We start from the raw sequence: 22822 nt of genomic DNA on the forward strand, positions 1-22822 counted from the left end.
ATATAAATCACATGCAACTCCCATTGTTAACTTATCTTAAATATTTAAGACTCAGCAAAACACAATTTATTTACAGAAAGAAACCCTATAACTAGAATTACATAAATTGAAGCATTTTCTTTCTTATTCCCTACACAAGTCAATGCAGTAGTGGTGCAACATATCACATTTTATGTAGAATGTAGCTTAATATGTGAAATTAATACTCAAGTTGGTTTCTGCTCATTTCAAGTTTCCGAAACATTGCAAAGTGAGTTAAATTGGCATAAACCAACTCTTCTGTCTGGCAGACCCTTCACAAGTGATCCAAAGCAGTCTAATAGATGCTCTTACCAAATGCAAGCGCCAGCTAAACAGGACTGTTAAAGTCAAGGGTCTTGTGCAACATCTATTTTCCAAGTAATTGCTCAGTTCCTTTAGAAACCTGAAGAACGTGTAAGTTAAAGAATACAGCTGTCCCCATCTACCAGTGGAATTGTACAGGTGTAAATCTTGGAAGGCTCATCAGTACACGTATACATAATTTTGGTAACAAATACAGAACACTGGCAATAAGAAGTACATTCTGGGCACAAAATGCCATGAATGATGTAAAAGATGCCTTTTATTCAATAACCTCCAGCAGATTCAATGATTCACAAGGAAAATCTGCTTAATAAAAGCAAACCTGGGTTCAGCTATTCTTCGTTACAGTTGCTATATTCAGTGCAAGCGTTTGTTTTAACTTAATATACCTGAGGAGGTTACTTCCTAAATGACCACAATGCAAAACAAAAACGATATTCTTCTCCAGATACTTTTGTAACATAAAAACCTATACAGTAAGCTGGAGAAGGTACCTCATTCCAGGTATCCAATTCACCAATTCACAGACATCACGTCGACCCATTTGGAAAAGGACCTAACTGTAAAACTGACAAGCAAGAGAGGGAAGAGAATCTCTTGAAATGCTGGAAACAAGGTGCTGTGAAGATGCACAAGCTTGAACGCCGTGATAAAACTCAACTTAAAATAAAGCAAATGTTTTGAGTATGATCTGAAAAACCTATCTTCATCTTTATTGTGCACCATACATTAATGATTAATGTACAACGTTGCAGCTCTTCTTTGACGGGCTCCTTGAAGACGTCAGGAAACCAGCCAGGCCTTCCCAGCCCACTCCATGTTCTGGCTCAGCCACTTCAGAGCCGACAGAGGGTCCAGCGTGAACACCTGCTCTCCGCAGACGTTGACGGTGGCATATTTAATCACCAGCTTCGGCCTGGTGATCTGGGCAGCCGACACGAGTCTGCTCACAGCTGCATGGTAGTCACATTCACTGATCGACCCATCTTCCTCTTTCCTGGGGAGAAAACGACTGCACTTCAATTAAAAGCGGACACGTTTAGCGAAGTCATGTTTAGCATTTCTGTCAATGTGCAGCGAAATGAATTTAAGTACTTATATAGAAATATTCATCAGCAAAGGCTGTGCACCCAATAGAAATGATCCCTAACTGGTTCACAAACTGACAGAACTGCACTTTTGAGTACAGTGTTCACTAAAGCCTAAGCAAGTGTGACTTCTTCATCTAAATAAACCTTACAAACATTAAAAATAGTTCAAATATCTTTATTGGGAGCATTCTGGATCGCTCCAAGAAAAAAAAAAGTAACCTACTAAGCAACATGAACGTATCCTCTCTCAGATTTGAATACATTCAATTTACAGAAGTTTGTAAATGGTCTGTATAAATGTGCTTTTAATTCAGAAAGCTACAAAACATACCTTTTCAGTACAATCTGTAGAGCGTGTGTACAAGTACTTGGATTCTGAATGCTGTTTGCATTTGAAACCATGAACATTTCAAAGGCCAGTGTCATCTCGATCTCGGTTAGGGAGCAGGGAACGGAGAGAAGCCTGCAGTACGTGTTTTCTTTGACAGGGGGGTAGCAGCCCAGATGCAGCGCACCTGAGGACACAGAAGAGCAGGCTAGGAACGAGGAAGGCTGTGCTGCTCACCGTGCCCGATGTCCTTATTGTGATCTATACACTGTCTTTAATCATTTAACAACCTTTTTTTATAACCATCTGCGATGCATTTTCACCATGCACCGATCTGGCTTAACAGATACATACATCCAGTTTTCAATTACAGTTCTGTGTATTTTACTGTATTCATGTTTTTGACAGTGCTCCACGGAATGTGTGAACAACTCTGTAAAATGTCTACGCCTTTAAAAGCTATTTTCCTAAAATCAAGTGCTTTACTATATTTGTAAACTTGTTTGTTAAATCTTACTTGCTCCTGTGCAAGCATCTGCCTACAACTTTATTTCCTATAAGAATAATCACTTCACTTTATTATATATTGTTTTTACAATACCTCATGGTTTTCTGAACCACATCCAAAATGTTAAGCAAGATGCACTGCATTAAGATCCAGAAGAAAACAACAATACCAATTCTTCAGTACATAACTGGATTCTGCTTGTAGAACAATTCTGGTAAACCAGGGATGGGCTCTGGTCGTAGAGGGCTAGGGTGTCTGAAGGTTTTTAATCCAAGTCAGCTCTCAAAGGAGAGCTCATTCAGTGGCTGAATAATTACCAACACAGTTCAAATCAGGTGCTTTGAAGGGACCTAGAAAACTTATAACCACACTAACTTCCCAGAACCAGGAATGTCCATTTTTGGGTTGCACAATGGAAAATATCCAGCAGTCTTAAGTTTATAGTTTACAGTGCTTGCTGAGTAAACCTCATACTGGTTCAAAATGGCATAAACATGTGAATTCAACTTCCTAAAAAAAGGTAGAGGAAGAAAAAGTGAGCACTTACATTTGTATAGGGATCTTGCCTTCACCCACAAAGACTGTCTTCCCAATCTGTCAATTAAGTTCCTGAGCAGGCCAAAGTTCACAGGTATCTTCTTGCACACCATGAAGTCCACAGCGTTGGACGACACTGTCAAATTGTGCTGCTCAATGCAACACTTTAAGAGTCTGTTGAAAACTGGAACACACTGGGAAACAGATGGTGCATCTGAAACTGAAAAAAAAAGACTTTCATGAACAGAGGACAGTAAGTCATGGCCCTGCCCTCCTTCAATGTATACCTTGGCTTTCAAGGATAAGCCAATGGCACCGAAAGAGGCTGGAAACTGTGCCGCCTAAAACTGGCAACTATGATTAAATGTTTATGAAAGACTCTCCACTTCTGTGGCACTACATGAGATGCAGGAGGATGTCCAACTGTAAAAGACACGGGACCCCTGAGATTCTCCCTTCATGGTCAGAACTTCATCAATAAGGCACTGTGCACATCTGATACCGACAGTCTGTCACCAGCCACATCTCTTCAACACACGACCTTGTACGCATTCACAAGGATAGACATCTATCGAGGGAGAGATGACATTTTAAGCTATGAAAAGTCCATTTCGAGCACCTTCAGATAAAAAAAAAAATCAGATTTTCACCGACAGACGGTTTTATCAAACATACAAGAAACCGTATTTCTACCCAACGCACACTGTCCCAAACTGACACTGGGAACACTGGAAAGCCGGCAGCCAGAACACACACAGCATCTGCATTCCCCGTCCCCGAGCAGGTGGAAGACAGCCAGCCCCCGGTGGAGACGGCCTCGCTCAGTCACGGCCGAGTCAAAGACAGCGCCCCCAGCAGGCGGCCGTGACCTGCGCCCTCCAGGTCAGGGGGCCCAACCCTGACAGGCAGGACTCACCGCTGTGGCTCCATTCCGTACCTGGGAAGTCCTGGAGCCCGGGGAGCTTCGTCAGGGCGTCCAGGGCGTCTCCGAGCAGGCCCTTCCCCGCCGCCTCGTCCGCCAGCCGGCACAGCAGACTGCTGCGGCTCCCGGCGTCCCCGGGGCTGCACGGCCACAGCGCGGAGCTGCTGACCCACTCGGACGCTGGGGGAGAGAAAACAGAACCGACATTTTCATTCACTCTGCGTTAGGAAAAGTACCTGAGGCCGTGGACTTGCGGAGCCCACCGATTCCAAAACGACCAAATCTGTTTTGTACACTTGGTCAGAAGAGTACAAATAGGGCCAACACACCCTGCCCCATCAAACCCCCTGGAGCGCATGGAATCAGTTAACAGGTCTAACGCACAATCGATCGGCCAGTTTCCTAAAGTGGACGTCCTTCAGAGCGACAGGTGATGCCAACTTCATTACACTGAAATCGGCAGCAGCCAGCACTAAATGGATGCATTTACTAAGAAAGCCAGCAGTTTATTTTACCCTCTTGTGCTGGTAAAAAAAAAAAAATCAAACCTGCTACCGGGAGTCAAGCGGATTCATCTGGGCTTCTAAACTGAAGGAATAAAAAAAAATCATTTGGCTTGAACATGTTCTTGTTTTGTTGTTTCAGCATCCACTTCCACACAACGAGAATACAGTGACACCAGAACACACACGGTTCGCCTCTCATGCAATGGTGAAAGAAGCAGCTTTAAAGACCCTGCTGTCCACAGAGCAGGGTCTCTACAGGCTCACACTTCCTGGAGCAGGCTGGCGGCCGCCCTGGTACTAACACGGCCCGGCTGGCTGTTTAGCATCCGAGATTTGACAAAATTGGCCTAGAAGGAGGTAGCATGGCTGCCAGAATTAGTCACGGTTAAAACATGAATGCATCAGCAGAAGCACCACCTTTCAATACGTTTATGGCGCCTTCCACACTCCCAGTGTTGAGGTAGATATCTGCTGCAACGTTCACAACCTGGCACAGGGACACGTGGCGCTCATGCCCCAGGAGTCCTTTGAGCGTAAAAAAGTTGATCTTCATTCCGTTTAAGGCTTCCAACAATTTCCGACCCTGTTGAACAGAGCATTACTGTTACCTGTCCTATTACAACAGTTCCTTCATCTCCAGGAAAAGAAAACTTCTCGGCGGGAAAGAAAATAAATCGGTACCAATCTCTCACGCCAAATCATGAAAGACAAATGTTCGCCAAAGACATTTTCTTAGAGACACCGAGTTCATTATAAACAAGAAACATAAACATGGATAAGTCAATATGTACTGTGTGTGATCCAATAAAGTTTTTAAAACTCCCCCTAAAAGACTGTCATCTTTACTGTTCACCAGCAGGAGAATATGAATAAAAAAAGTGCTCAAGTATGAAAACTGTTCACATGCCCAACTGAGCAGAAAAACTACTGTAGTTACACCTTCTAGTGCCTAATCTCTACTTGCCTAATCAAACAAAGGCCTACATGAAGTCAATCCTTCAATCCACTTGCCTGGCGGCACCTGATGGACACCAAGAGGCCCTTTCTGTGGCAGTGCTCTTACCACACTGCTTAGCCTACCTTTGTCCACTGCTGTGTTTTGTGGTACCCAAACATCACAGAAATTCCAATTCTTCCAAGCAAAGTTCTGCCCAGCTCATTTATTCGGCCTTCTTGACAAACTGGAAAGACCATTTTGAAAACAATTGATAAATTATTCCCTTTACGTAAAAACTCCTGTCGCTATAAAGAACAAGCGTGACATAACTGGTAAATAAAACAACAAACACGGTAACAAAAACTTTAAAAACGAAGTAACTGCTACTCAAAGTAGATTATACAGTATATACAGAGGAGAAACATTTTTACATAAATAAAGAAAACCAACACACCTGTCTCGACAAATTTACAGAAAGGAACCAGTGGAGTTCTCTCAAGGTCTTTCAAAAGTGCAGAAGCAACAGAAGCACAGAATCTGTTGAGATTGGCGAGACTCCCGCTGGTGCCGCACACGCTGTTGAAGACACTTCCCAGCGTAGCCCAGTCTTCCTGCTCTTTACATCGCTGAAGACAAAGAGAAATCAAAGACCAAAATTCAAGTCCATCCCCTGCGGCCTGGGTGCCCGTCGCTGACCGAGTGTGACACACCCTCCGGGCAGCGCTGAAGAAACACAGAGGCTGGGCATTAGCCAGGCAGCTTTCTCTTGCGACTCCTCAGCTCTCTAACGGGTGCCTTCGCTAGAGCAGGCTGGCTCGTCTCAGCTGCCGTTTCAACTCGGCCTTTTTTAGTTTTTTTGACATTCTTTTCCAGTCCCCTTTGTGCATTTCACCGAACGCATCACCATTTTCTTCGCTACATTTTTAGCATAGTGGAAACCTGCGCAACAGAAGACTTCAGACCCACGGAGACACAGTTTCACACTCAGAGAAGTTGAATATTTTTTCTTTATATGTAGTGCACTTGTATCTGATGTTTTAATACAAGCTGGTTTCATTACTTATTCCAAAAGCTTGATTTGCTCACATGCACAAAACCAAACCGGATGCAAGATGGGCGAAACGCAATGAGAGCAAATCAGTTCCAACTCATGAGAAAACTTGCCAAGTTCGCAGACCACACCCAGACAGAAGGATTAGCATAAAAAACGGAAATTCAAACAGATGTAGGTTCCGTACAATCTAAGACAGTAAATGCATGGCAGATGACCTCAAAACGCAGACAAGTGCAGAGTGCTATATGCACGTACCGAAAACAAACTTAAGATGCAAAAAGGGAAACACTGAGCATGAAAAGTATACTTACAAAAACAAACTTAGGCATTTATGTTGACGCATCATTTACGTCTTCTAGATACAGTAGGGAAGCAATAAAAAAAGGCAGACAAAGTGTTAGTGTATACCATTTAAAGCGTAGAATTTAACTCAAGTGATGTTATAATAAAACTGCATTACGCACTAAAAACACTTGATTGAGAACAGTGAGTTATGAGTCTGGCAAAGCTGTCAAAGTTACTGCTGCTCTGGAATCAATCTGATTGAAACGAAAGCCCCCACACTGGAAGGCTGAGCTGAAGCCACTGAAATCCTCCAGGCACGGCCCTCAGTCACCACAGCGAGACACAAGTCCCAGGGCACGCGTGGGAACCGTGAGGACGGTCACCGAAACCCCAGACCAGGAGGCCACATGCAGTGGGAGGAGGGAGCTGTGAGCTGTGGCAAGAGCCCGCTCAATTCCCCACCTCTGTGCTCTGGGCCTCCATCAGCTCCACTGGGAATTGACCAGTCCTCTCCAAACTTTCGCACCTTGGTTTCTGGTTTAGAACGTGGCTAATAGGCGCTTCCAGATGTTTGTCCACTACCTGTACTTTTCAATAAGCTGCATGAATCATTTCAGCCCAGTTGCCAAGTGATTTATAGTTATGACGCAGCTCTTCAGGGCAGTTAATGATTAAATGATGAATATTTACTTGGTTTTCCTATTTATATTTGTTTCATAAGATCTCAGTGCTTCTTTTGCGACTGCAGAGACACTCCAGTATAGACCAGCAAGTGCTTCTGGTGTTATTAGAGCTGCTTTTTCATGTTTGAGTAGCAATGGACAGAAAATGCCGATATTGGGTACTGCTCATCCACGATCGACCAAAAGGCTCAGCTTGAAACTCACTTGGGCCTTATTTTCTCAGTATTTATAAGCTGCTATGAAGTCGGGCTCCCGTAGATCATTTTACACTGCTGAAAATAATGATACACAAAATGTCCAGGCAGTGGCTAGAATCACATTTCCATTGTTAACTTTTTTTGGGGTACTTTTAAACGGCTTATGTTCAAATCTCAGGCAGCCTGGGAATGTTATATTATAGACAGGTGCACCAGGAAAGATAAGACAGAAATGTGGGTCTCGTGCCAACCAAGTGGGCCGCCTGGCCTGGAAAACTTTTTCAAAGTCTTCTAAGGAACTGCCACACCGATTAAACTGAAACTTGGCAGACTACTAACAGCTGAAGTTCTGAGATTTTCACACATGAAAAGTTGGTGCATTAATTTTTACGCCTCTAAAGCGCAATAAACCGTTCTGAGCAACACAGACCATCTTCCGCTGCTTGAAAATGACGACCAATTAACTCAAAACCTTAGAGGTACAATTCCAGCACCAGCAGGGAGGATATATTTGAAAACCGGTTCCTGTATAAATCAAGCCGATAGTGCTGCTGCTGCCGCCTCTCCCACCATTGCCAGTACAGTCTGTGACATTAACCCCTGCTGTTTAATACTGCTCGACCAGTTAACTCCAAATCTGGCGTCTTCCTAGCTTGTACACCATTAACACTCAAAGACACCATTTTGTGTTGCCAGCTACAATAACAATTTAATGAAAACCTGCTAGACTGTATGTACAGCTCAAGCTGCCTCTGACCTGCACCTCAAAAGCTGCTTCAACCACATTTGTCCTCCTGCGCTCCTGCTCAAAGATGGCTCGGTCAATCAACTCAAACATACAAGGCATCATCCTAGAGGATCTAACACATGGGAATGGGGCTGTTGCTTAAGCTCAGAAGGTTGACAAGAGTAAGATAATGTTTTGGCAAACTCCAAACTACAGGCGTCACAGGAAAAGCCGCACCTGTTGACTTGAAATTTGGCCAATTTCAGACAAAATGTTACTAAAATATTAACTCCTTGCATTTGTGTAGTAAATTTATCCAAAAGGCAAAAAGGACAAGGAAGCAGTTTAAACATAGCAGGGGTCTATGTTTAGCACAGTACCCACCTGAACAAGGCCTGTCAGCCAGTTTGAACAGCAGCTCCACTGCACAGCAGACAACACAGAGAAGTGTGGACAGATTTTGGGATTGCATAGTTACATTTAGTCAAGACACCAGAGTAACACCCTTACATAATGGTTTTAGGATTATTATAGTTGTTAATAATTACGAAAGTGATTCATTTGTACATCTAAGTTGGATTCAGCCTAAAAAATCTGAACTATCTGGAAGATCACAAAGAAACATTTCTGTTTAATTGCAGTACAGCTGTGTACAGTGCTGGTGTACAACTTCAACACTCTTTCAGCGTTAAAGAATTAGACCGATATTAACCAGTTAGTTTGAACACTATTGGTTTGAGAACTGATGCACTGCAATTGGAAGATGTTGGTGAGCTAGCCGTTTTAGTTAGTGGCGAACAAATTATATCATATTTTACATCGTCAGTAATATGAGTAATATGACATCTTCAATGCTTGGAAAATACAATCTACATACAATTAAATCAATTTCATCATCTCCATTACCACAAATAAACAAGCGCAGTGAAACAAAGCAGCATTTTCAACAATCTGGAAACACATGCTCTCTGTGATGCACACTATGTACATCTGTTTTAAAACTTTGGTAAGAAAACTAAAATTAAATGCAGTCAGAACAAAAAAAAAAGTCCTCCAGTAACGCAGAAATCACAATTTTGGGGCAGCTTGTACAGACATTGAACAGTGTGAAGATCTGTCCTTCAGTGTCCACTGTACCTTAGAAGCTTACCTCTAATTCAGCGATAGCCTCATCGATGTCAAACTGCTCTCCTTCTTCCTCTTCTTCCTTCAGCGCCCTGCAAAATACACGATCACAACTTCGCAAAAAGTACCGGCAGATTAAGCACCTTAGACAACTAAACAGCATCATGAATGATATCTGAACAGCAAAGAAACTGTTATAAGCTCTGTTACAAGTTCTGACTACAATGTTAAAAATCAATCGAAACTGACTCAGAGTAAGTGATGTCAAGTCATTTTAAAAAGAATACAGATTCCTAGGCTTGTTCACCAAAACACACATGAGAAGAAGCCATTGGGACCACCACACCGATTTAGTTATAAATCTCTAGTGTCAGGACTGGCCATAATATATGCAACACTCCCGAGTAAGAAATCCCCCCAGAAAGGGAATCGGTCTCCAGCTCCGTGTCTTTGAGAGGCGGGAGGGAAACGGAGCTCCTGGTGAAGACCTGGAGTACCCAAGCTGCAATCGAACCCTGGACACAGGAGCTGCAGGAGAGCAGGGTCGACCCCCTGCCACCGGGACGGCCTGCAGCTCCACCCTCGTCGCCGATGTCACACACCCACCTGGATTTCATGGACACAATAACATCTATGTGCTGCCTGGGCGCCTGAAGGAGCTCGAGCTGGCGCTGCATGAAGGAGAGGTTGTCCTCAGAGAGTTCTAAACCTGCCTCGACGCACTTCAGGGACAGAGGGACACAAAATAAAAACACCACTGACTGCACAGCAACTGCCCAAACATAGCCCTTCAACAACAACTCAGTGAACTGAGGATGGAGATCAGAACTCTAGAGAACCATCACTTGTTAGGGATAAGGGCTCCTAATTCACTCCCAGAAAGGAGTTAAGCACTTCCCAAAGACATACCTTAGAAGTCACTTCTAAAAGAAATGGTACTGCCTCCTGGTGGCCGAACCTTTTCACTTTTTTATACACCTGAAGGAGGAGGCTGGTGGATGGCTGCCGGGGCAGAAACATGGTATCAGGTTGGTTAAATGAACATCTCTTGTGTTACAGGCAAGACACATCCATGACATGGATCAAGGATCAAGTCAAGTTAATAACATCTACAAAACACTGGATTGCAATTAACTAATTTGTAATTTGCCCAATTCTCAAGTGCCTCATTGGTAGATACTGATGACTGCAAAAAGGGTTAACAAGTTGCTGAAAAAGCTATGAATGTTTGACACAACTTAATTATTAATGCATTTTTTAATATTTTCCTGGAACCAAGACCATGCAAGCTCTTAATAAGCTTTATTTAATCTGACATATTTCTTTAAAAAGTCAGTTTTAATTGCAATACCTTGTACTTCTGCATACCAACATAATGGAATTTCTTGCCATTACTCAACACAACCTAGAGTACAAATCTGAGTGTTTAATACATAAAAAATGCTGATAATACAGGGGAAAAAAATCTACTTTTCAGTGTAAATTTCTTACCAAGATTCCAAACGTTGTGGTAACTTGTATCACAGCAAATAAACCTCCAAAGAGACCTTTCCTCAACAGTGTTGACAGCAGGACTTGCAAGACATCGGATTTAAAATAAACTCCAGGGTAAGAATTCTGATAGTACCTTGTAAAAACAACAACTGAGGAAAAAACACAATCAGTCTTTAGGATTACAATGTGATGATGTGATGCGATGACACACACTTCAACTATTATACATGATTTGCTTATGACAGCAAAAATGAGTCTAAAAAATAACTGGTCAAGTAAACTATCCATCTATACATGCAAACTCCTCACTAACACGATCAATAAAGACAAAGGAAATCAATCCCTATGCAAGGAGGAAAACAGTCCTGTCTCCGCAGTTTCTACATAATTGCTCCTTAATTCACCCTGGAACAGATCTGTAATGTAACACGAGTACTACATTGGCTTTAAGGATAATCCAAGACACAGGAAAAAAAACATTAAATTAGCATGCAGGCGTTACCCCCACCTGCACGTTGTAAATAATCTGGATTACAAGTGTTCAAGAACATCTCAACAGCTTCCATGCAAAACTGAAAAACAAAAACAATCACCCAATAACTGTCTTAGTGAAAGAAAACTCTGCACTATGCCATCACAAAATAATTTCTACTATAAAATAAACGTAGTCATAATTCAAAGCTAAATGGTCCGAACACCCTTTTCTTGCGTAACCTCTGTGTTAATGGTTTTAGGCCTTCATCTTTAAACCACCCCAGTGATCCTTCTGGTGTGGACAAAAAGCCCGAACAGGAAATTAACTTGACACGTTTTATGCAGTTAATCAAACATTTACTCCTCACACTGACTCCCAAAAATAGGAAGAATCACGTCAAATTACTTCCCAAATCCCAGTGGCAACAATCGAAAAGCAATGTTTCATCATTTCGGCATTCCTTGTTTAAAAAAAAAAAGGCCACTTTAAACTTGTACTTATATCTAAAGTATTTCTAAAAGAATTTTACACAGAAAAACAAAAACATCAGTAACCGATATGAACGTTTAAGTATCCAGGAAAAATAAAAACTCAGTTTGGAATGTGTAAAAATCTCCAGTGACAGTTAATATTCAACAAGGATGAGATTTTAACATCTACTTCTACCAAGCAACATGTAACTAGAACACACCCTAGAGAACTGTTTCAGATAAGACAAACCTTTTGCCTTTCATCAATAATTCAGAAAACTATTTGCCTCGTCAGATATAGAATACAGGAGGATAAAAACGCCACCTTGTGACATACTGTGACCAGCAGGGGGAGCACTTTCACACAAAAATATTTCATAAAAACCTCATATTCATGCTCAAATAATCCAGAATTCAGGGTTCCGGCTAAACTGCAGTGAAAATAGTTCAGAAGAGCATAGTTCTTTCCATTTTTAAAAGCCAGTTTAGGGGATTTCCTTCCTGTACCATCCAACTCATTACAATGGCAGAGCAAAAAAAAAAATCGATCTGCTCATCCATTCTCTTCAGAAATGCTGACCACCCTGCCCCCCGTGCAGCCAAGTTTCCGATCCTTCTTTTCCCCGGAGGATGCCGCTGTGGGGCTCCCGGCTCACCTTCTCGTCTCCCTGCAGCGGCACGTGCAGGAACCGACAGGGCTTCCGGTAACAGCTCATGGTGGCGCTGAAGAAGAACTTGCAGTATTTCGACCTGTTGAAGCCGTCCTCCGTGGCTCCACTGCCCTGGAGAGAAGCCACACACCACTACTCAGCAGGCCGAAATCATTTCAAAACCGTTCTTCACGCACGACATCCGTTCTGCGTCTGTGATCTCAAGCTCACTGACGAGAGTCAACGTACTGCGCTGGGCATCGCTGGGCCTTGCTGCTGCTTCTCGCCGTCGGGTGCCTCCTCCCTCTCCTTACTTCCGGCCTCGGAGCCTTCACAGGAAAACAACACCACGGTCTCGTCTTTCTCAGAATAAAGAGCTTTCCTCTAGCTCCAGCGCACAGACCTCACCTTCATCACATCCACATCACAGGAGCAGTATTGCATTGAAACAAAAGACAAATACATTTTTTATGGCGCAACTTCCCTTCACGCTTTTTAAAATCAGAGATGGAAGTTAAGGCAAAGCTTGCACCCATGCAGACCTCGCGGTGCTGGGTATCATCATTTCCTACAACAGAAAGCACTTGGAGGGCTGGACGATGAGTAATCAACCAGCTCAGGTTCAATTCCGACACGACTGCGGGACACTTCCAGAAACCGTGGCGAAGGCTGGGACCCACCGGGAGCAGCTGGGACAAGCTCCTGTCCAGATCCTGCCTCCACTGTCCCCAGGAGCCTGCTGGCACTGTAAAACAGAGCAATCGCAAGCGTCTTATTTCACCAATAACGAAAATACACGACTCTTCATTAGAAGGAGCAAATAAAGGCAGTAGATTCTCCCCCTCCATTTCAAACTAGGCGTTAAAATGACATGAAAGCACCCTATGTCACTTAAGACAACATGTGAGCGTCCCAGATACCGTATTCTTACAAAACAGCATATTTCAACTAACTCTCCACTGACCAAGTGTGGGCTATACTCGCTTTGCTGTTAAGAAGCAATCCCAGCAATAACAGCTCGAAATCCCGGTGCTATACAAGACTTTACATCTTAACATGGCCCGCTCTTTTTCCTGAACGGTCTTCACGCCTTGGTCTGAGATCTGAAATGGCCCCAAGAGAGCACGCTCACTGTCACCCCAGGGATCCTGACCTGCCCAGGAATTGCTCCTCTTAAACCACATCCCTGGGGGAACTGCTACTGGGGAGATAAACTGCTGCACCACAGTAATACAGGACAACATGGGGACCTTGTAATGTTTTTTGGCCTTTGGGCAAAGTTTCTTAATTTTTGAAAAGATAACCTAAGAGCACAGGCGGATAAGGAGTAGTTTAGCTGTAAAATGTAAACTGCGCATTGCTTAGGAGCTCTTTTAACACTGACCTCACACATTGCAGGAAGAGCAGTTTGAAAGTCCATCTTCTACATAAAAGTTGTTTGTCGGCATGGTCTCCAATCAAATCACTTTACAGAGCCTTAAATGTTTAAATTCTTAAAGAGCTGCTATTCAGTTCTATTTCATTCTGCACGGCACAGGTGTTGCATGTGTTCTACTGTATATTAAAATAAAAAGTAAGAGAAATCCTTAAAAAAGATAAACTGGAAAAACCCTCTATTTAAATATCTTTTAAACAGAGGGTTAAAATCTCATCAACAGCCATATACTGTGTATCTCCATTCTAATAAAAATGTTAAAAGTGCATTTTATTTGCTTACTTTACATCATCACGTTACGTCATTAACCAGAAGCATTATCATAAGTTTCATCAAGAGAGAACTCCGCCTTTTCTGTGCAAATGTTTCCAAAAACTTTGATTCAGTGGTTCAGAAAAAGAAAGGTCAGGTAAAAACAGGCCCTGCAGTCTTACTTTGTCTCGAGATCGTCACACTGTCCCTCAGCTCCGGCAACCTGTAAGAAAGAGAAGCAGCCTTCACTTGCACTGTGGGCCGCAGCCCCCATTAGCACATCACACAGCTGCAGCCTTGTGAACATTTCTCTCCATAACTGTCTGCCGTGCACATTCTCAAATCTGATAATAAAATAGAGGCAACCGTGACCGCTCTTAAGAAAGGGCGCACGAAACTCCACCTTAAATTGTGTTTACACACACAAAACAAGGTACAGATCCAAACTGTGAGCCACTGCGCACAGGTACCAGTTCCTGGGTTCAGACAGTGTTTGGCATCTTCCCTTTGACCAGGCCGAGAGGGGACCTTCCTGGAGGGCCTGGATCTAACTCTCAGGGACTTAACTACACAGCGGTCATGCGTCCTCCCAGGACCTGACTTCCTTTCACAGGAAAATGTACTTTCAGGAATGTGCACGGTGTGAATCATTTGTAAGTGGCATTAAAAAAATCTTGTGTGTAACTAAGAAATTAAGTAAATTAAGTAAATTCCCCTGCTGGGGGAAAAACAAACAAACAGAAGAAACTAGGTCCCCCAGGAACTAGTTTGAGACTGTATTGTTAATTATCCATCTCCTTTGCTGGTTTTTATTAAACAAATGGCCTTAATCACAGCAAAACTGTCCCCAGCAGTCCAAGGACACAGTGCTTTGCAAAAGTATTCAGACCCTCACAGTTTTCACAGTGTTGCTTTAACTCTTGAAGGAGCGCACCCTGAAGTAGACATTAGTCTCAGTTACAGCTCCTCCACAAAGTACAGAGTCGGGGATAAAGCTGTACACAGAGGCACACATCAGGAGGCGGGTATAAAGAACTCAAAAGACCCTTGTCATCTGTTTGAGCACACCGACATGATTCTGAATATTAAGTTGAAAAAAAACTAGACGCATCGTTTCATAGCTTCATAAAATGGGACACCATAGGATGGGTCAAAAATACTTTTGCATGGCACAAAGTGCTGAGCAATATTTAACTGCACTGACTGGAGCCAATCCCAGGGAAGTTTTAAGGAAATAACACCCAGCACCCACATAGAAAATTGTTCACTACAGCAATACGGTACTGCACAGCAGCTTGAAATAAATTACAACACAGACGTGCACATTGCATTCAAGCAGAATTTGTATTTTAATGAGCAAAAACAACAGACAATATGTGATGCACAGTGTGTAGTAAACAGCTGACAACATCAAAAAGATACTGTACCCAACAGACTCTACAGGTCTTTGAGACAGAAGGGACCACTTACATACATTCATACAAAACTTTGATTCTCCAATAATCTGGATGCTGGTGAGTCCACTGTTGTCTTTGGCAAATGAGCAGTTTTTCCTTGTATTTGTTTCAATCACAAGACTGTGTGGGTGCAAACATGCCTCCTTTACAAGATTTACTGATCACTCCAAAGCAGACAGTCATGCTCATCTACAGAAATCAGTGTTTGCTTTTACTCAGTATCTTAACCTTGCGCACCATTCTTCGTATTTTAAAGATGAAAAAATAAAAGCTCTTGGCTTTGTGTGGTTGAGTGGACATGTAGCGTCATAACTCTTTATTAATAAAGTTCTCATGTCATTTATGAAGGCCACATTTCCCCCAAAACCGCATGTGTGTTTAAACTATTGTAAGACAGAAAAAATGCTTTACAACATTTCTGATACTGTACCAGCTGACTCACCGCCTCTTTCAAAGTCGAGCAGTCTGCATCTGCTGACAAGCCAGTAGCTGGTTCAGAAGGATCCCCACCATTACAGGATGAAATGTTAGTAGCAACACCTGTAATGTACAAGTAGGAGTTTGGAGGAGGGGTGGCAACATCAATGATTTGTTCCATAGATACTTTAACTTTTGATAAATTTCAAACACTGCAGCCTAATCCATGTCCAAAAATGAGCAAATCACGGGCATAATCCATACATAAGATTTAAATCTACATTAAGAAATCACTGTGTTAATCAGCTTTAAAATAATTAAAAACTGTGATTTTATTGAAATGGTTTAAAAAAATTACAGTTTACATCACCCAGAACAATTTAGGACAACATAAAAAAAACAGTTTAAAAACATTCTAAAAATAATTTTTATTGTGAGCGCCATACCTTTCAGAGTGGGCGCCGAGTTTCCCTGCATCTTCTTCCTTGGGCTCTTCAGTCCAGTGTGAAACCCAACACTGTAACACAGAACACTCTTAAGAACCAACACACCAGTACTGAGCCAGAGCTCTTCACGTGTTACACTGCAGTGGTACTTGAATGTGGTTATTAATAGCATCGTATAATAGTATGATTAAAACCACAATTCAATACTGAAATGAGCCACCCCAGCCTTTTCAATTAAATAATCAAAAATGCTTCTGAAAATACTTTATTTTCTAAACTCACTTAACTCTTATAAAATGTGAAATGTTTAGAGCTTGCACAGATGTGCATCTAGCAGATGTGGCTACTTTCATTTAGAAAATAATTTAGAGGCCATGATGACAAACACATTTTATAGAGAAGATGGACTTTCAAACTCCTGTTCCTACAACATGATGAGATCTCCGAATGAAGAAACTGAACCGGCTTTTTTCTTTTACAGAAACACATACCTCAGTCTGTTACCTGCTGAAATCTTGTAATCAGACCCTGTCTGGGGTGCTTTTGTAGGCCTGAGTTTATGAATCCCCAAGCTTTTCTTTTCACATCTTGGCCTCTCTACAGCCTCAATCACCTCTCCTAGGCTTCCGAACAAATCTGGATCATCCTGGATCACATCCAGAACGATGGCATCCTGCTCGTACGCTCTGACCACGTCCATGTGCTCAGATGGCTCTCCATCACTCGTGCTCGAGGGGTTACTGGTTACTGAAGAGTGGGGGCCAACTGGACAAGCATCCTGTATTTCACACATGATCTCTCCAGAATACAAAGTGGCAAAATCCTCGAAACCATCTTCATCTTCAGAAGAAGATCTACTTACATCAGGAACAGATGCTGAATGGTTTGTTTTGAAGGCTAAGCATGTCCTCGGCCCTTTAATTTTCTGGTCTGCACTGGGCAGAGGCTCAGAAGTCAAGGTACAGGGATCCACAGCTGGTCTCCTCATTGTCCACTGCTGGAGAGCTTCAGACCCGCCATTAAGAGGGTGTCTCCCTACGCGTGTGGATGGCTCGCATTCCTCCAGCGGTGTAGAAACACAGTTCCTTTGAAAGGGAATACTGAACTGATGCAATTCTTGCTTTTTAGAGTCGTCGCTGCCTGGCAATACTTCCTTTTCACCATGACTACATTCCCGGACAGTTTGTTCTCTGTCTGGTGTGCTCGTGCTCGGGTTGCTGGGAGCCACGCTGCACTCGGTGCCAGCGCCCTGTTGCCCTTCTGGTGTCATCAACAGAGAGCTTGAATCATGCACAGTGCTCTCCTGGGATGCCTGGGGTGGCGTGTTGAAACCCAATGAACTGCAAGAGCCCAGGCGCCCTTTCAGAGTGTCGTCTTCCTGTTGTAGGGACGGACATTCTGCGCTCAGACGTAGGCCTGCTTCACATTCGGCGCCTGTCATCTGCACTGCAGCACCGCCTGCTACATTAGAATCGACTGAGGCGTCAAGGCAACAAGGCGTCTGATCTAAAGACCTGCTGAATTCAGAAAACCCAGGCGCTGGTGCTGCCCATGGCTGAGCTTTCAGCCCGGGCCAGGCAACATACGTCCGCGCGCACGAGAGCTGCCACCACGCCAGATAGGGCACAGCTCGTTGACAGCTCGACGGATCCCGGCTTTTGCGAGCATCTCTGAGCTCTTCCTCAGGAGGGTCATCGGAATAATCTCCTGCTGGGAGAACGTCCCCAGCAGCCTCCGATTTCTCAGAGTCCCACCTTTCTGCGTAGCCACTACTTTTGAGTTCATTTTCTGCCGGGCAGCTCTGCAAACCACCAGACAGGTTTCCTAACGTGACTTCTCCCAAACAAAGGTAAGGGCTTTCAGCACCCGAAAGCAGCTTCACCTCACCGTTTGTCAATACAGACGCAGATGCTCCAGGCTCTGCGGCACCAGTACACTGTTCAGGTTGTTTTTTCTGTCTTGTATTTAAGGACTTAGCTGGATCTTCAGCTTTTCCACTGGACACCTTGCTTCTCTTAACGCTGGGCTCCTCATGTACGCCACACCCAGCCTTGCTGCCTTGGCTCCGTTTCTCACAGGATCTGACACAGGCTTTTTGAAGGAGCCCACTTACCACATCTGGTAACTCCTGTGTTGTCTTCTTTGGGACGGTGCAGTTGGTCTGGGAGTAGACCTCTGCGCAGCGCTTGTCACCACGTTTCAACCAGATCGGTTTCCTGCGTTCTTTTTTGAAACATTTTATATTTTTTCTTTTCAGTTCCGTGGGCAAAACATACCGATAAGCAGCAATACCAACAGGAATCTCAAGCACTTTAGCTATATCACATAGTTCAAGAATGGGATACTTATTTATCCCAAAGTCACTGATCCTGGGCGGTTTTCCGATGGCTTCTGAAAGGGCTGTGCATGGCTTGGGCTTCATCCTGGACTTGGAAGTTTCAGATTCTGTATTGATCTTCACTGAGGGACCTTTAACTGGTGTACTAACTTTTGGATTCTTGTACTTTATTTTAGTACACTCCTGACAGCACAGAGGCTTGATCGCTCTTCTTTTGTGTGTCCTTTCAGAGGAAACACTCACAGCTTGTTTCGGCAGCTGACTTTGGAAACCAGAGGACAACGGAGAACTTCCATCCTTTTCTGGAAGCAGAAAAAAAAAGTTGACAGTTGAAAAGTCAAAATCTCATAATGACTATAAAGAAGAGATAAAACAGATCTCCTTGTACTCTCTCACATTAACTCTCTCAATAACGTGCACACCATGTCTCTACTATAGACAAAATTGAAACAAATTTTAATGAACATTTTGCATGACGTACAGTGCCAATATTTACGTTTTGCAGATATTTTCAACATTATTGTGGAGGCACTGATTGTTTTTTAATCATACTGCGAGGTGAAACAGCATACACTACAAGCGCTAGTATAAAGAAAAAACCTTAAGATTTCATCACTCAAAACTTCGCAGAAATGTCCATGTTATTCTTTAACCATGACACTAAAAGCTTAAAAGGACATGAAACCAATCTGCTTCAGTGTGCTCTTTTCCTGAAGGCTGTCTTCCAACGATTTCTTCCTATGAACAAGAAACTAGCTAAATTGCAATTCACATGATCTATTACATATCTCAGAACCATTTGTAAATGTCAACGCTATTATTTCATCATGTTTAGCCATAAAAGTCTATTTGTATAAAAAAATATTAAAATATAAATGTGAATTACAGCAAATATTGAGGCTAGCCCTTTTCACTTCAGCTATGAATGAATGAGCATGTACTGTGACTACAGTGTAACATGACTCAGGAATCTGATAAAGTATTATCACATAGATGCAATAGTTTATATGAGTGATATTCTACAGCTGTTACTTTAACCCTGAAAGAAGCATATTTCTCATTCAGACATTTTTAGCGCAGCACTAAATATACTGTCAAATCAGAACAAATAACAGTTTCCACTTAAAGGCCATAATACGACAAAGAGCAAAAAATCATTCCAACCACATCGCAGGCACTTCATGAGTGAGCTATGCATAAGTCTTGTTCAGTGCTGACTTTGGACACATTTAACTGTTCATAGTCAAGTAGTAAAAATAATAAACACTTGATGGGTAACATGAAATGCACACAGTGGCTTGCGCTACACTGTAAAACTTATTTACATGCTACAATCAGGAGTGTTACAGTTCTCTGCACAACACCCAGGTGGGGCTGCACATTGGTGGAGGGGAGTCCCCATTACTTGTAGAGCACTTCACGTCTAGTTTCCAGGAAACCCCTATATAAGCACAAGGATTATTCATTATTATCATGATTATTACTATTATTAGTAATTCTTATTATTACGACTACTATACTTCCAGCTCATCGATAAACAGCAGTTCCTGAGTGGTCCAGGGAGAGTACTGGACAGGTAGGACACTGAACACCCACAACCAGCTCCTTTCTCCTCATCCCAGACTGGAGTCCTCCTACCTCAAGCTGGTAAGGACACGTCACTCCTGATCTTCACACCAGAACTACAGTCCAGTCAAGAGGAAGCGAATGTATGCAGCACAAAGAGAATTACTCTAACACCCTGCAGCGCCCAATGAGTGAGCTACTGCAATAACAGGGCTGTTGAGCTGATTTTTAAAAATCACCATCAGGAATCTTCACCCTTCCCTTGACTATACCTCATCTTAACATACGCGATCCTGAATGGTTTAGTTGGGGTTTTTTTAAGCCATGACGCGTAGGACAGACTGGACAAACCAATTCCCAATATCACAACGTCCGGGCTACTTAGGTGTCATTTGGAGAGGTGGGACTCCTATGACCCGAGTCTCAGCATGTTTTTCTCAGACTGCTCAACTCTGTCACACACTGATGTTTCAGACACCCCACTAATGACTGCCTCGGTTACGAGTTAAAGCCAGACTTTAGGTGGGTGTTTTAAAGTGATGGCTTGAGAAACATCTGCTCCTGAGACCCACTGGGAAAGCTGTGTTTGCACAGGGGCCACCGCTCCGGGCCTGCCACCAACGTTTTGAAGGCTCCGCGCCGTCTGCGTGGTCTTTCTGCCACAGTTCCTCACCTGGCACAACCTGCCCACACGCTTCTCCGTGGGAGACTCCCTTATTCGCCTTCCTAGGCGCCCCTGTGCTCCCCTGGTCTCCCGAGGGCCCGGCGGACCCGGCCCGCGAATCCGGCGCTGAGAGCGCCCGGGGCGTCGGACTCGGAATCGCGGCCGCGCCGCTCTGCGCTCGGCGAGGCCGCTTCCGTCCACCCGTCAGCCTGGCCGGTCTTTTTTTCCTTTTCCTGATCCCACCCTCGCTGCTCGGCGACCGTGGCTCCCCGGCCCTCTCGATCGGCGCTTCATCCTCGGCGGCTTCGTCGCGCTGGCCGGCGTCAGACCGGCCGTTCCCGGGCACGGCAGCAACTCCTCCCCTCTCCCCACTCGGCGGCGCCGACGCGTCGGGCTCGGCGCGGCTTTCCCATCCGGACCCCCCGTTTTTACCAGCTCCCTCTCTCCTCAGAACCCGGCCCAACCTCGACTGACCGTCCCGTAAGCCAGCAGCGTTACTCCCTGACAGCCCAGTACCTGTGCCGCACTCCTCGGCCGTCACGTCTGTCAGCTCCTCTTTCTGCTGCTGCTGCTTCCCCGCCGTGAAGGCGGGTTCAGCGGCGAGGGCGCTAGGGCCTGCGGCATCACACCCTCCGGCCACAGCCCTGGAGCCACTCGGGGCTGCGGGCGGTCCAGCACCGCCCGCCAGCCACCTCCTCCGGCTCGGGCAGCCATCGCCGGCTTTGCTGGGCGGTGTCCTGTTGATTTTCACTCGGCCGCAGACGGGGTGCGGCATTTCTGCGGCTTTCTGCACGGACGCACACGCAACCTACGGTAGAAAACCGCTTTCTGGTATCCCGCCACAACGGGACTGAACAGCCACCTGCATGCAACTGAACTCAACCTCGCCCGGGTGTTTTTTGCATGCACTCTCCCCAAGAGGAGAGCCAGGCAAACCATTCCAGGAAAGGAAATCAACCTGACCCCCCTGAGCCTCAGCTTGCTATCAGGGATATTTCAATGTGAGGTGCACAGCCGGGCTCGGAGTTTCCCCATCGCAGCCCCCGACTTACACACAAGAACAAGCCGGCGTGAATCTCGTCACGCAACCATTGAAACAAGCCTCAGACCTTCCGAAAGATTAAACTGCGTCCCGGCCTCTCGCACCGGGGGCCGCCCAGTACCATAGCACGGCCCACAACGCAACACTGAAAAAAAAACAACGCGGCAGATAAGGCACCTAACTCTCTGCAAATGCAAAGCTGTTTTTTTTTCCAGGCACGCCCCCGACCGGCTACTATTTCATTTAATTCCTGAATATAGGGGATTTGTAATTTCTGAAACTTGACATTGAAGTTCGCTTAAGTGCTCCGACCTTTCCCTTCTCTTTGGACCACCCGCCCCCTGCAGGCCACCAACCCTGTTAAACCGCAAGGCGGGGCATGTGCGAGGGCGAGGCCACGTTTTGCACTTTGGGGGCCCGGCCTGGGTGTGTGTGTTGCAATGATGTGCACGGAAAAGACGGGGAAAGGAAACATACCTGTTCCATTCTAGGAAAAATGACATATGGTCAGACGGAGGCTCTTTGCTGTGATTCCGGATTTTGATTTATTTGATTTGATTTGATTTGATTTGATTTGATTTAAAAAATCAAAACGTATTTCGCTTCTGAAGGCGACTACGTGTATTGTTGTTGTATTTTACAATTACACAGCATCGGAAGAAACTTTCCTGGAATAAAAAAAACAACGTTTCGTTAACAGTATATCTGCAACAAATTTACGAAGTTATTATAAAGAAGGTGCCAATGCACTGACATATCACTGAACAGACATGATTTACCTTTGTCATCAAGAGGGCTCATCTGCAATTTGTCTACAGTGAGCGTCACGGGCTGGCAGCATGTCTGGGGTAGTGATGTTGCCATTACCTGA

The 22822-nt window shown here is 44.2% G+C and overlaps 1 protein-coding gene across 3 annotated transcripts; it reads right to left on the reverse strand.

Annotated features, from left to right (window-relative positions):
• Positions 1-1032: 1032 nt before the first annotated feature.
• topaz1 (testis and ovary specific TOPAZ 1) lies at positions 1033-22339 on the reverse strand. 3 transcript variants are annotated; one of them, XM_069195255.1, is made up of 20 exons: positions 21426-22339; positions 16833-18981; positions 16342-16412; positions 15921-16018; positions 14204-14244; positions 13015-13079; positions 12584-12663; positions 12341-12466; positions 11248-11311; positions 10737-10888; positions 10155-10247; positions 9852-9967; positions 9271-9337; positions 5629-5800; positions 5318-5418; positions 4655-4820; positions 3747-3911; positions 2820-3029; positions 1768-1951; positions 1033-1357 (listed from the first exon to the last, which is right to left on the reverse strand). In XM_069195255.1, exons 1-20 carry the CDS (start codon positions 21682-21684, stop codon positions 1129-1131), a joined length of 4608 nt encoding a protein of 1535 aa, XP_069051356.1. In that variant the 5' UTR covers positions 21685-22339; the 3' UTR covers positions 1033-1128. The 3 variants fall into 3 exon arrangements, with proteins under 3 accessions (XP_069051356.1, XP_069051355.1, XP_069051354.1); XM_069195254.1 differs by having other exon boundaries at positions 1033-1342; positions 20919-22339; XM_069195253.1 differs by having other exon boundaries at positions 20919-22339.
• Between the last annotated feature and the right edge of the window lie 483 nt (positions 22340-22822).

This window comes from Lepisosteus oculatus, chromosome 10 (assembly GCF_040954835.1).
Source record: "Lepisosteus oculatus isolate fLepOcu1 chromosome 10, fLepOcu1.hap2, whole genome shotgun sequence".
NCBI lineage: Eukaryota > Metazoa > Chordata > Actinopteri > Semionotiformes > Lepisosteidae > Lepisosteus > Lepisosteus oculatus.